This window comes from Ascaphus truei, chromosome 1 (assembly GCF_040206685.1).
Source record: "Ascaphus truei isolate aAscTru1 chromosome 1, aAscTru1.hap1, whole genome shotgun sequence".
Classification (NCBI taxonomy): Eukaryota; Metazoa; Chordata; class Amphibia; order Anura; family Ascaphidae; genus Ascaphus; species Ascaphus truei.
Genome location: NC_134483.1, coordinates 353,550,281 through 353,564,905, shown reverse-complemented (window position 1 = coordinate 353,564,905; position 14,625 = coordinate 353,550,281). Strand labels below are relative to the sequence as shown.

Here is a 14,625-nt window from a genome sequence, read left to right as displayed (position 1 = left end):
AAGCGCTACCAACTGTGCAGGTATTGAAGTGTGTAGAAATGGGAAGGTGCCGTAGGCATCAAATGTGGAAAGCGCTCACCCAGACTTCATACTGTACACTTTGCGCTTTTTGCTTGCAGACTGCAAAGCCGCAAGACCAGCAACATTGTAAAAAAAGAGCAAAAAAAGAGCAATGAGCGCGAAATTGGCGTGGGAACTTCTGTTCTAGGGCCCCTAGAAATAATATTCTTTATTTTATTTATAAACTCACATTTATATATAAAGTATATATTTATTTCTCTTCATGTATTTATTTAGATTTATTTATTAATTGTGGAGCTGCTGTGCGTGAGGGGCCATGGCCAGGATGGGGGGGGGGGGGGTAACGGTACAGTATGTGGGTAGGGGGTGAGGGTGGTTAGACCTCACACTACATTATGCACATTGGGCCCCCCCCCTCCCCACATTTACATACTGTACACTGCACGACATCAATGCAGGGAGGGTTTACCAATGCAGGGAGGGTTTACCAATGCAGGTAAGGCTTTAGGCCTTTATATCTCTCTCCCTTCAGTGTAATCTGCTTAACAGAAACATTAGGGGGGAAAGGGCTTTAGGCCTTTATATCTCTCTCCCTTCATTGTAATCTGCTTAACAGAAACATTAGGGGGGAAGGGGCTTTAGGCCTTTATATCTCTCTCCCTTCATTGTAATCTGCTTAACAGAAACATTAGGGGGGAAGGGGCTTTAGGCCTTTATATCTCTCTCCCTTCATTGTAATCTGCTTAACAGAAACATTAGGGGGGAAGGGGCTTTAGGCCTTTATATCTCTCTCCCTTCAGTGTAATCTGCTTAACAGAAACATTAGGGGGGAGGGGGCTTTAAACAATGCTGTGTACTGTATAATGTATAATGTATAAGGTTTTTTACAATTAGATAGATGTAATCCTTGGTATTGTAAGGGTTAGTTTGGTTTTAAATTGTCTTTTCTGGTTGGTACTTACAGTATATATTGATTTTGGTTTAATTGATTGGTTAAAATACTGTAGTTGACTTGTTTGGAAGTGTTTGTACAGTATTTACTGGTAGAGTAGCTTGCAATTATATTGTTAACATTCATTTGCAGAATGTACAGTACTGTATATGGTGCATAGATTTAATGCTATGCATCATTTACAGTATACTGCTGCGGCACAGTTTATTCGAGCATTTGCCCGTTCTGTGCCGCAGCAGTAGCCTGGCGCGCGCCCGAGTGTGACGGGCGCGCGCCGAAGCAGCGGAAGAGCGCCCTCCGATCGGGGTGCTCTCCCTACCGCTGCCGGGTCCGCCGGGTCCCCCGGAACCCCCTGCCGCTGTCCCGCGATCGCGGGACACCAGGGCACCCTCGGGGAGCCCCTGGACACGCGTGCAGGGGGCGCATGCTCCCGATGACGCGTGACCGCGCGTCTATGACGCGCGGCACGCCGAGGGGCGGCCACTAGCAAGCCGGGAGATTTCCCGGCTTGCGGTACCGACCACACTTCAATAAAGTGTGTCGGTAGTGTACAATGTACTGTAAATGCAATGTACTGTGTGGATTGTAATGTTATGTTTTATACTGTATGCTATTCATTAACTTCATTGCTCTACACATCTAGGGATTTCATTCCACCTTACCACCTTTCCTACACATGATTTGTGCTGTAGGCATTGGTTATATCACTGTCTGCTAATGCAGATGTGTGATGCTTTGAGACTGTCATTTATACTTTGACAAGTCTACCTTTTGGTGTGTAGTGTGCATTATCCTTAGCGTTGTATACTGTAGGTGCCTTTGAACCCAGTAACCTATTGTGATTCACTTTGATTCTCCCTAGTGTTTTTTGAGTCACTATCCTTTTCATGTTTAGGGTCGACAGTGTGTGTCGTTCCCTAGTGCTGTTCATTAGTGTTTAAGGGTCCATGCCTCTTTTTTAAGTGTTTTTAAATCATGTACTGTTTATTCATCCCTTTTTGCACTGTGTCAAATAAATAAACAAATATATCAATTGCATACCTGAGTGCTCCCATACGGGTTACTTTTTTCTCTTTTCACTCACATACAGTATGTATGTATATATATATATATATATATACTGTATATACTGTATATATATATATATACATATATATATATATATACAAATATAGCTGTATGATATATATATATATATATACTGTATATATATATATATATATATATATATATACACAGTGTTTATATGTACAGTATTCTGTATATATATATATACAGTGTATATACAGTATATATACAAAGTATATACTGTACAGTATATATTTATTTCTCTTCATGTCTTTATTTATTTATTTATTTAGATTTATTTATTAATTGTGAGGCTGCTGTGCGTGAATTTTTTTTATTGGGGGTGAGGGGGGTGTTTGGCCCTTGGTGTGAGTTTACGACTTGCAGCAGCAGCAGCAGCACAATTAATAAATACATCTAAATAAATAAATAAATAAATGACAATAAATACATTTGAAATACATTTTTATTGATAGTGTACATGTGCAGGGGGTCTCCGGAGCTGAAGCGCACAGGTTTCAGGTCTGGGGACCCCGTGCCCCCCGAGATACAGGCCCCTTTAGGGGGTGCGGGTATCCCTCTGCTCTGCTTGGTTTACAGGCCGCGATCACGTGATCGGGACCTTTAAACGCAGAGCACTCAGCAATCAGAAACACAGGCCAGGCAGATTTAACACACACACACAATAGGGGGAGGTTTTTTTACATAGCTTGCAGGGAAGCTTAACGCACACACACAATAGGGGGATAGGGGGAGGGTTTTTTACATAGATTAGAGAGAAGGCAGGGCGTTTTAAAAGCGAGAATAGGGGGAGGGGGTTTTACATAGATTAGAGAGAAGGCAGGGAGTTTTAACACAGACGTGAAGCATTTTCCGTATTTTTAATAATATTGATCAGGAGCAGGGGGGGGGGGGGTTCCCTGAGCATTAATTTCTGGCTCAGGGAACCCCCTGCTCACTTTACAATATTATTAAAATAATGCTTCTTTACCATAGCGCATAGACGCTAAGGTAAAGAACGAGTGTTTATTTATACTGTATATTGTATGTGTTTTATTGATAGTGTACATGTGCAGAGGGTCTCCAGAGCAGAAGCGCACAGGTTTCAGGTCTGGGGACCCCGTGCCCCCCGAGATACAGGCCCCTTTAGGGGGTGCCGGTATCCCTCTGCTCTGCTTGGTTTACAGGCCGCGGTCACGTGATCGTGATCTTTAAACGCAGAGGGATACTGGCACCCCCTAAAGGGGCCTGTATCTCGGGGGGCACGGGGTCCCCAGACCTAAAACCAACGCGGTTCAGCTCCGCAGACCCCCTGCACATCTACACTATCAATAAAAATGTATTTCAAATGTATTTATTGTCATTTATTTATTTATTTTTTGGCGGCTGCTGTGTGTATTTTATTGTTGTGGGTTGCGGGAGGGTGGGTGAATGGGGTATTCGCCCCAACGATGGTTGGGGAGGGCTTGCGGGGGGGGGGGGGTTAGCGGGAGGGCTTAACCCCTTCATGACCGTAGCGGTATTAACTGCTACGGTCGTGAAGGGGTTAAGTGCACCCGCAACCCCCCCCCCCCTCCCGCAAGTCCTAAACTCACACCAAGGGCCAAATACCCCCCTCACCAATCCCCACTACACACAATAAAGCGGGCACGGTGGGTTAACCCCTTCATTGCCTTAGCGGCTATCCGCTATGGTAATGACGCAGCATTTTCCGTATTTTTAATAATATTGATCAGGAGCAGGGGGGGGGGTTCCCTGAGCATTAATTTCTGGCTCAGGGAACCCCCTGCTCACTTTACAATATTATTAAAATAATGCTTCTTTACCATAGCGCATAGACGCTAAGGTAAAGAACGAGTGTTTATTTATACTGTATATTGTATGTGTTTTATTGATAGTGTACATGTGCAGAGGGTCTCCAGAGCAGAAGCGCACAGGTTTCAGGTCTGGGGACCCCGTGCCCCCCGAGATACAGGCCCCTTTAGGGGGTGCCGGTATCCCTCTGCTCTGCTTGGTTTACAGGCCGCGGTCACGTGATCGGGATCTTTAAACGCAGAGGGATACCGGCACCCCCTAAAGGGGCCTGTATCTCGGGGGGCACGGGGTCCCCAGACCTAAAACCAACGCGGTTCAGCTCCGCAGACCCCCTGCACATCTACACTATCAATAAAAATGTATTTCAAATGTATTTATTGTCATTTATTTATTTATTTTTTGGCGGCTGCTGTGTGTATTTTATTGTTGTGGGTTGCGGGAGGGTGGGTGAATGGGGTATTCGCCCCAACGATGGTTGGGGAGGGCTTGCGGGGGGGGGGGTAGCGGGAGGGCTTAACCCCTTCATGACCGTAGCGGTATTAACTGCTACGGTCGTGAAGGGGTTAAGTGCACCCGCAACCCCCCCCCCCCTCCCGCAAGTCCTAAACTCACACCAAGGGCCAAATACCCCCCTCACCAATCCCCACTACACACAATAAAGCGGGCACGGTGGGTTAACCCCTTCATTGCCTTAGCGGCTATCCGCTATGGTAATGACGCAGCATTTTCCGTATTTTTAATAATATTGATCAGGAGCAGGGGGGGGGGTTCCCTGAGCATTAATTTCTGGCTCAGGGAACCCCCTGCTCACTTTAATATATTATTAAAATAATGCTTCTTTACCATAGCGCATAGACGCTAAGGTAAAGAACGAGTGTTTATTTATACTGTATATTGTATGTGTTTTATTGATAGTGTACATGTGCAGAGGGTCTCCAGAGCAGAAGCGCACAGGTTTCAGGTCTGGGGACCCCGTGCCCCCCGAGATACAGGCCCCTTTAGGGGGTGCCGGTATCCCTCTGCTCTGCTTGGTTTACAGGCCGCGGTCACGTGATCGGGATCTTTAAACGCAGAGGGATACCGGCACCCCCTAAAGGGGCCTGTATCTCGGGGGGCACGGGGTCCCCAGACCTAAAACCAACGCGGTTCAGCTCCGCAGACCCCCTGCACATCTACACTATCAATAAAAATGTATTTCAAATGTATTTATTGTCATTTATTCATTTATTTTTTGGCGGCTGCTGTGTGTATTTTTTTAATAATATTGATCAGGATCAGGGGGGGGGGGGCTCCCTGAGCATTAATTTCTGGCTCAGGGAGCCCCCTGCTCACTGTACAATATTATTAAATCTCTCTCTGCTGCAAACACATCTCGCCCCCAGTACAGTATGTGCAGTAATTTACTGAACATGTACTGTAGAATAAATGCATAGTTTTATTTATTCGGGTTTATTACACAGTATACTGTTCGGCTGGAAAACATCAGCATACTGTACAGCACAATATTACTGTATCCATCGAAATCCCCCCATTAGCCGTTTTCTTTTCTTTTCTGAGGAAAAACAAAATGAAAAGTTTTAATGTACAGTAATGGTCAGCCCCCTAAAGAAGTACCCAGCCAGCCCCACCAAAATAATAGTACTCACCATACTGTATTACTGAATTTCCCATTCAGCTTGCGCCGGCGCCGGCCCACTTCCAGTCCAGCTTTCATCATCACCCACGTCGATAGTTTGCAGAGGGACTAGCCCACCTGTAGTCAGCGGGAAATCGCTTAGGTACATGCAAGCTTCATCAAAACTGGCTGCGAAATCCATCTCAGAGTTGTCACCGATGGAGATGGCATCATGATAAGCTGGTGCTGCTGCTGGTTCTGGTTCTGGTTCTGGCGCATTGCTTGGCAGGGACTGTCGCTTCTTATTTCGTTTTAACACGACCCTTCGCCTTTTGCCGCCTCCATTATCATAGATACGGGAAAAACCCGGTGCCACACACCAATACCCTCCAACAAATTGGGGCTCAATACGGTGAAAACAGGGGTCACTACATAACCTTTTCCTTATTGCGCGCTTCCACAAATGAGGAGTTGGCGAAAATCTGTAAAAGTCATAATTTTCGATAAAATACTGATAAATTTGAACAACTGTTGCCATCTTATCCTCTGTTGCATTAATAGCGGCCCATATCAAATAAGCATAACTTCTGTCAGGTTTTTGGAAAGCGGGCTCCACTTGAACACTCATGTCTCTGTAGAATAGTGTAAGCGAAAATGATCTTTGTCTTTATTTAATACAGTACTGTATGTAAAGCCTAAATTGATACATTTTTTGCAACTCTTCCTTCAGTCTCAAGGACAAGTTACAATACTGTAGCATACTGTACTGGGATAAAGTATCTTTTTTGGTATAGTAAACGAAACAACTTGCAAAGTCCACACATTACTTAAGTCATGAGTTTATGCCATCTGGTGGACAAACGAAACATTGCCGCCTAGTAAATTCTTCTGTTATCATTTAACAGATCAGATCCCCCGTCAGCCAGGCATGAACCGTGGCTGGGAAGGCAAACGCAACGCAGCATGCAAGAGGTGAGCAGCGGCGGATTCAAAGTATCTGCCAGGTACAAATCGGGCATTTGCTCGAATAAAGTGTGTCGGTGCAGTAGATAACCCTTTAGGTGCTGATGTTGAACTCCAAGATAACCAGGCACAGTAGATGGACTCATCTGGTGCCAGGGCTGCCTCTTCTATTGGCCTCGATGAGTTTTCTGCTATCTCGCAAGGTTTGGCATGTTCTCGACAATGGTTTGTCAGTTGAGTTATCAAGGTATTCAGAAAAAATCTGAAACCCTCTCAAACCATGTGGCAGGAAAATGCCTAAACCGCTCGGGACAGCAGCAATGAGATCTCAGCCTCACTCAAAGTTCTCCCCCATACGATCTGGCTGTAAAGCTGCATAGAGAGCTGCACAGAGAGAGCCGCCTCTCCCTACATATCTCTTGCAAGCGATCAAAGTGTTTTTATTAAAATTTTTATACTAGTGTGCATGAGCAGGGGGTCTCTGGAGCAGAACTGCATTCATTTCAGGTCCGGAGACCTCCTGCTTCCCGAGATACAGACCCTATGCTTTTAAATGTCCGGTCACATGACACGGGACATTTAAACATTGCATGGGGATACCGGCACCCCATAACGGGTCCTGTATCTCTAGAAGCAGGGGGTCCACAGACCTGAAATCAACACGGTTCTGCTCTGGAGACCCCTGATCACACACACTGGTATTCACATTTTAATAAAAAAATGCTTCATTACTTTAGCGGCTAGCCGCTAAGGCAATGAAGTGGTAAAATTAGAATATCCTGTTTATTGGGGGAAGAGGGATTGGATGAAGGGGGTAGTAGCCCCAGGGTGGGTGGTTTGGCTTGCCGGAAAGGTTGCAGGAGTGGTTAACCCTTTCACTACCATAGCAGTGAGAACCGCTATGGTAAAGAAGGGGTTAACCCCTCCCGCTACCCATCCGGCAGGCCTAACCACCCCCCCTTGGGGGCAACTACCCCTTCACCCAATCCCTCTACCCCCAATAAACCTTAAAAAACACAACAACACTAATACCCACCTCCTCTACCCCAAACAACCCCACCAACACATACAGTACAGTAATGGGCAAAATAACAATTATCCAGATATGGATAATAGCTCATTTGCCCATTTAAAATAAAACATTAGCCAGCAGCATAAAGTAAATAAATCTTGCACGTGCCCCTGCCAGGATGCAGGCTATCTTCATCACCATCCTCCGCAACCATGTCCTCTGTTGGCAGGAACACAACAAGAAAAAATACAATCTAAGGGCCCTAACCACTTAATCACTGTAGCGGTTATTAACCCCTAAAGTATTTGAGGGGTTAACCACCCTCCCCCGCTACAACCCTGGGAGGCCTAACCACCCACCCCAGAGCAAATACAGTATCCCCATCCTCTACCCACTGATTAGCACAGTGGTACATCATGCCCATATAATATGGGCATGATAAGCCACTAGCAGTCAACCTAAAAGAAAGCAACAGTGCCAAAAAGACACGGCAATAAAAGAAATACACAAGCACCTAAACACCTGAAGAATAAAAGAACTAAAAAGTTGAAACAACACATCAATAAAATTAATCTAATACCAAATCACCAAAAGAATAAAATGAATCAAACCCCTAACCAACAGAACAATTAACTAAATTAAACACCTAAACTGTAATAAAAATAAGTCATACAAAAACACAACAACAAACAGAAATAGAAAACATAACAAATCATTCAAAACAACCATTTGGCAAAAAATGAATTGCCTGTCACTGTATTTATCTATACCCTAAAGGGGCATAGATAAATACATTGACAGTCAATAATTCAAGAAAAAACATAACAAACAAAAAATACAATAAAAAAACATGAAAAATTAAAATTACATACATTCAATATTTTTCTTACCTTTAGAAGTCTCCACCCACCGATTCTGGCATATCAGGAAGCTCTCGATCGGCGACATCATCCTCCGTGATCCTCAGCATGGTTCAAGATCCTTCGCATCGGATAAAAAATCTTCTATTTTCTATCTTCTTTCTTTTTAATCCATTGAAACCCCATGTTAAATCCATCATCAGATGTTGTCTCGTCGGCTTCTCAAGCTAAAATGAGACTGAACAGACCTTATATAAGGCCTGTGATGTCACATTTTAGGGTTAGATGGTACATCTCCAATCCTATTGGACGTTGTACCATGTGACAGGCTTTTAAAAATCCTTCAAACTACATGGCTGCCATCACATGGTACTACAGTCAATCGGATTTGGGACAATTCGATTGGTTCCACTTCTATGTGACATGCTCCCTTTTTTTCTTAAAGGATGTAACATCACTTTAAGGGATGATGTGACATCCTTTAAAAAAAATTTTTTTTGCCATCACATGGTAAAGGAACCAATGGAATGGCGAGATATACCACATGTACAGTATATCGCTGGCTCCCGCACGATATGTTTGGCCAGGAGCTAGAAATTGCGAGAAAATGCTTTTCCGGCACGATTTCACTAACTCATCGAGGTTTTCTGAAAAGCAAGCTTGCAAAATTTTGTGACAACTGCTCAAAATCCTTGTTGAGTGGGTTATCAAAGCTACTAGAATAGGCCCCCTGGTATTCAAAGGGCTGAACCTGTTTTTTGTTCTTGGGCCTTATTTACTCTCATGCATTGACCCCCAGTAGCTGTTGTGTGCTCAGCCAAGCTGTCTGCTTCAAAGGGGCCAATTAAAACATCACCACACTACAAATGTCAGGAGTTGGGTCAGAGCAATCTTGAGCATCACACTCCAACTACTATCAGCTCCCTTATGCTCTTCCATCACCATCAATTCTATACTGTATCTGCTCTGTTGATAAATCAGCATCATCTCCTAAACTGGGGAGTAATAAAGTAATACACACAGGCTAGACAGCCACAAACTGTGGACTTTGCTCCAAGGAGAAACGCTGGAACTTAGTGACACACGTTCCCTTAAGGGGGGATTTTTCCATGAGGAAAGACCCACATACATTAAATATGACCCCATGTAGGAAGCTGAGGCAAAATATCCTATTATTAATTTATTCTATCCAAAAAAGCTATCTAATAAAAAAATAATAAATAACAAACAAATCAACACTAATTAATACATATAAACCATGAGGAATAGAAAGATGGCACTCACAGAAACATTGAAAACATTCTCTTTCAATTTAAACTATGTGGTGGCAGACTGCCAAGCATGTAAATCTATCTAGCTTAATGTTGGAAAAGAGTCTAATGAAGATCACCTTGTCTAAATCTCACATCAACCCACTCAAGATCTAAACAATTAAATCCCCATATAGATTGTACATGTGCATGTAAGAGACGTGTGCTGAGGTACATACAGTATAATGTAGACCGATTTGGGTGAAATTATATCTTGGCTTTATTGAGCCTGTTCCTTTATCCAGGCAAAACATACAAAAAAAACAAAATAACAAACCCCTATCCCTTTGTAAGTGCCAACTTACTTCCCCATACCCTACCTGCAGGACGGGAGGGATATTCCCATTACCATCCTATCATCCCAAAGTCTCAGGAGGTATCTTAAGGAGGTGGCCCTCCATGTCAGTCTCTGGCATGTGCCTGGGTCTTCTGTATCCATTAAATATACAGTAGGTCTCTGGGTGTCTGGATGTCTTGATCGCACCACAGATTTGTGCTCAAGACAGTGTGTGCAGGCTTCTCTGCTCTCCTTCTGTCAGCCCAAATGTGAGCGAAGGAAATCTCTCTTCTGTGTCTCACATGAGACTTTTTACAGAGCTCTCATTAGTCCAGGTGGAGACTAGTTAATTGAGTGGCTGCAATTAACTATCTCTCTGCTGGATTCTCAGAGCCCTGAATCTGCTTTATTTAAACAGGGATAAGTCCCTGTTACAGTGCAGTATTAAAATATCTAGCAACACTACTGGTCTCTAGAGATGGGCACATTTGTTTGGCAGATTTGGATCCGCAGCGAATTGGCCGATTTCTTTGGTCCGCGGATCAATCTCAAAAAGGGTGATTTGCGGTTTGCAGATTTTTATTATTGCCAATACTGTACACACCACGGATTGTGCAATCCGTTGATGAATTTGTAGAATCCATTCTGCGGATTCAGCAATCCGTTGACAGATTCCTAAAAATTCGCCAACGGATTGCTGACTCCGCGGACATGATACAACAAATCCATCAACAGATTATATCCAATGGTTGATTTTGATGAATCCGCGCGGCTTGAACCTGACCAAATCCGTTTGCGGATTATACACCGCGAAACTTATTTTGGGGGCATTTAAACATGTAAACAATGCTTCAACTTTTACAGTTTATTAATCTTATACCTTCTCTCATTATTCAAATCAAAATTCACAATATTTACAGGCTTAACAGTCGCTACATTTAAAGCAGCCTCTCCAATCACTTTTCTTAAATCCTTCCTGATCTTGCCATAAAAGATGCCAACATTTTTGTAGCTTGTCTAATTTTATGCTAGTGTGATCCATACTTGCTAATGACCCTAACATGTGGAATTTAGACCAATGGAATGCAGTTTCTGTGGTCTACTTAGATTTTGGAATTTCTGGTGATATGATGACATTAATCAGTATACTAGGGTAAAGGGGAATGGGAACCCTCGCTTTGCTTATATTGAAATAAATATTTTGGGATATTGGGTAGGTGCTAGCTGGGATAACTGATCATTATAGCAAAAAAGGAGAAAATGATCCCAGATGAGTCAGCACTCAAATACCCCTGAATGCTAGTAGTGGGTGGTGAGTAGATTAATATTAAGTGCTTTATTTTTAATAAATAATAATTCTTTAAAATAAATGTGGTGTATTTTAATTATTATTTTATCCATTAAATCCCAAACTTATTTCGCCATGGAGGCATTTCTTTGCGCTTTCTTCTAGGCATTATTTTCCCTATTTGTAACTGTGAGGTGCTTTGAGTCCCATTGGGAGAAAAGCGCTATATAAATAAAGTTATTATTATTATTATTATTATATAAAGGTATACAAAAATGATAACAATGTTGTTTAAAGAAGAACATTTTAAATCGTGTAACTTTCAAAATCGCACAATTCTAATGTTATGCATAATATGGATTTATCAAAAAATGCACAATAATTATGTATTGCTAGTTATGAGTTGATTCAGCAGGAAACCCCCTTAAACTCACATGAAGCACAGAGCGAGAGATTAGAGATGTTGACTTGGTACAGGGGGAGGAATGTCAAAGTGTGATATTAGCAGCTTGTGCTGGTAGAAGGTGTTGTGCCAGGGTTGGTATATATAAAAGGCAGTCTTTTTATAGGCCTTTCCTGCCACACCAGATTAGACATAGCTGGCAGCATGCAGAATCCATGGAGAATAAGGCAGCAGAGTCAAAATAATTGGTTATGTAGAGAAGGCAAAAATCAGTCTAGAGCTGACCTAGGTTCCCAGTATAAGCAATCTGGAAGCTACAGTAATGAATGGTTATCTTTGTATTCTGCTACAATGGTAAGAAGTTTCGATGATTACAGTAACTGCTGCAGGGCAGACTAACCACACATCAAATAAAAGAGATACATATTAAATTCTCCTGGGGCAAAACTGGAGCCCAAAAAATAAACAGCCCAGTTTTATTATAGTACAAAGCCCCATAGGAAGCAATAGTATTTTTTGCTTTAATAAATTTGGCTCACTTGTTTTGCTATAGTTTTGCTCTGATTTTGCCGTAAGTAGACTTCGTTGTATTTCGGTTATAGCCTCACGATTGCACACAATTTAATAAATGTGTTCCCGTAAGTGACCCTTTAGATTTTTACAGTATGACCATGTAACTTTTTTTTACAGGTGTACCTATATTACTCTATTACAGTGTTTCTCAACCAGGGTGCTCGGGAAACCTGTTGTATCGAGACTCTCTGTCAAGAGTGTGGTTGCTCCAGGGGAAAAAATCAGCTGACTGCTCAGTTGGCACCTTCTGCATTGCCTGGACATGTAGAGGCTGCGATCTGTCTCTCCTACAGTATCTCAGCTGACACAGAGGAGAGAGAAGCCTCTTTACCTCAATACGTTGCAGGATGTACGCGATGAGCAGCTGACATGTTTGAAGTGTGTGGGATATGTGATTACTTTTTGTGTGGGAGATGTGTGATTGCTTTGTATGAGGAGGGTGAGGGAGGCATTTTTTGGGGGGGGGGGGGGGGGTGTGGGTAGGTATGTGGTATAAGTAACAGAAGGGGGGCTGAATGTGGAGTTTATGATTAAGAAAGAGGGTGTGTGCCGTGTGAAAAGGGATGATACAAGTGACGTGTGTGTTTAGTAAAAGGGTGAGTATGATGGGTGAGTGTGTAATGAGTCAGAAGAGGGTGGGTAAGTGTTGGGGTGTGTGCTTGTGAAAATGAAGGTGAGGGCACGTACACAAGGAGGGAGTGAGTCAGGTCTAAAAGCAGTAGTGCCCTGAGATGTAAAAATCCTTCAGATATGCACCTTCGAACAAAGTGGAGAACCGCTGTTCTAATACTGTACTTCACAACAAATAATTCTATTTGTTCTTTAGTCATCGATGCATACAATTATGTTGAATATACAGTAATTACCTTTATTCTAACTTCATGAGATTTTGGCGGAGCAACCTCAATGTCCTCAATACAAAGGGGTTTGTGAGGCTCCCAGGCAACCGCTGCCCGACATTTAATAACCTAAAAAAACAAAACCATATCACTTGTAAGGATAAAAAGAAGCAGCATAATGTAATGCATATAAATGGTCAATCCCTGCCTTGAAAGAACTAAGATAAACCAAGTCGTCAATTCATATTTGGTCTGGCATAATTAAAGAAAGGTTGCCTAGTAAATAAAAAAAAACATTTTCAATTTGTGATGCAGCTACTGTTGTAAAGTTATTTCACGATAACTTAATCAGACAATGCAAAACAGCCCCCTAACCCCTGTATAACTATTTAAAGGAGCAGTCGTTACTAGCATAAAATGATAAGAATAGACAATAAATATCACATATTACCATATTTTATTTATATTTTTCATGTTATGTTTCTCTCTGTTGTATTTTGTTTTACATCACTTTATGTATAATGCAGTGTCCTCTGACCTGGAGGGGCCGCTTGCCATCACCTCTATGCCCTCACCTGCCGCGCTCATCGCCATGACCTGCCGCTGATGGTTGTCACGTGTGCATAATGGCTCCTCCTTCAGTGAAGGCTACTTAACAACCCAGACGCCAGAGATAATCACTGTTTGATATAGTGCAGGCCGCACGAAACATGTTAGGCTGCGTCCATAGTCGTTTCGAACCCATGAAGTCCATTTCGCATGTCTATAGTCCGCACATGTGCTCCGAGGTGGTCGATTAATGGCAAGACAGAAACTTGTTTGTATTTGCCACGCGACGGCCGGATCACGTGTGCGATTCAGCTAATGAGGGCGAACCGCACAGGTGATGTCACGGCCACGGCCCCGGCAGGCCTTAGACACAACCTCACCATGCCCCCATAGCGTAACCCTGCAGGACACAAATCTCCTCAAGTGCAGGTGCGTGTGACGTCGCACGCGCGCCTACTATGGACCTGGCCATTGAGGTTTCCTGGATCAGTTCTATTATTCATGCCACGACGTTAATAAATTATTTTGAAATAGTTTTTCGCTATAGCCCGTTTTCTTGGCAGTGTACTGCAAATTTCTACCGCGGGGGATATCTCTTTCTGTACATCAAGATTAGCTCTGCACCAAGCCATGAGAATCCTTTCCTTTTACATGGTCTGTTTACCAGATTCATTACAAGAAACCACTGACTGACGATCACATAGATCTTTCCTCCAGAGCTGGTTAACCAAATAAGAGGGGAGGGGACCTGCCTCCATCTGTCCTTACCAGCTGGGCTGCACGTGGTCTCTATGTATCTCCCCCAGGTCTCCAGACCCACATATAGGAGGTACACATACACATATTATGGAATCTCCTGCTACTGGTGTGTGCAGACAAATATAGTCTCCAGCAGATTTATCTCATCACACAGTGATTTTATACAAAGAAAATTACTTCGACATTGCTTTTTAGGCTCTACAGCACTGGACATTCACAGTTCCTGTTTTGCACTTAAATATCACAGCATTGTTCTGTATTATATGATTCACAACGACCCAGTCTGAAAATGTTATAAATATTGCTAGAGTTTCTTTTTAG

The 14,625-nt window shown here is 42.9% G+C and overlaps 1 protein-coding gene and 1 long non-coding RNA gene across 3 annotated transcripts in view; one reads left to right on the top strand and one right to left on the bottom strand.

Annotated features, from left to right (window-relative positions):
* The window catches only part of LOC142499720 (uncharacterized), a 118,146-nt gene that overhangs the window by 85,133 nt on the left and 18,388 nt on the right, over positions 1-14,625 (top strand). The gene's annotated exons all lie outside the window — the stretch shown is intronic.
* LOC142499714 (NADP-dependent alcohol dehydrogenase-like) overlaps positions 1-14,625 on the bottom strand; it is a 72,182-nt gene that overhangs the window by 56,546 nt on the left and 1,011 nt on the right. The window contains exon 2 of the mRNA XM_075609503.1: positions 13,024-13,125. Within this exon, the coding sequence (XP_075465618.1) occupies positions 13,024-13,125 (102 nt within the window). The remainder of the gene's footprint in view (positions 1-13,023; positions 13,126-14,625) is intronic.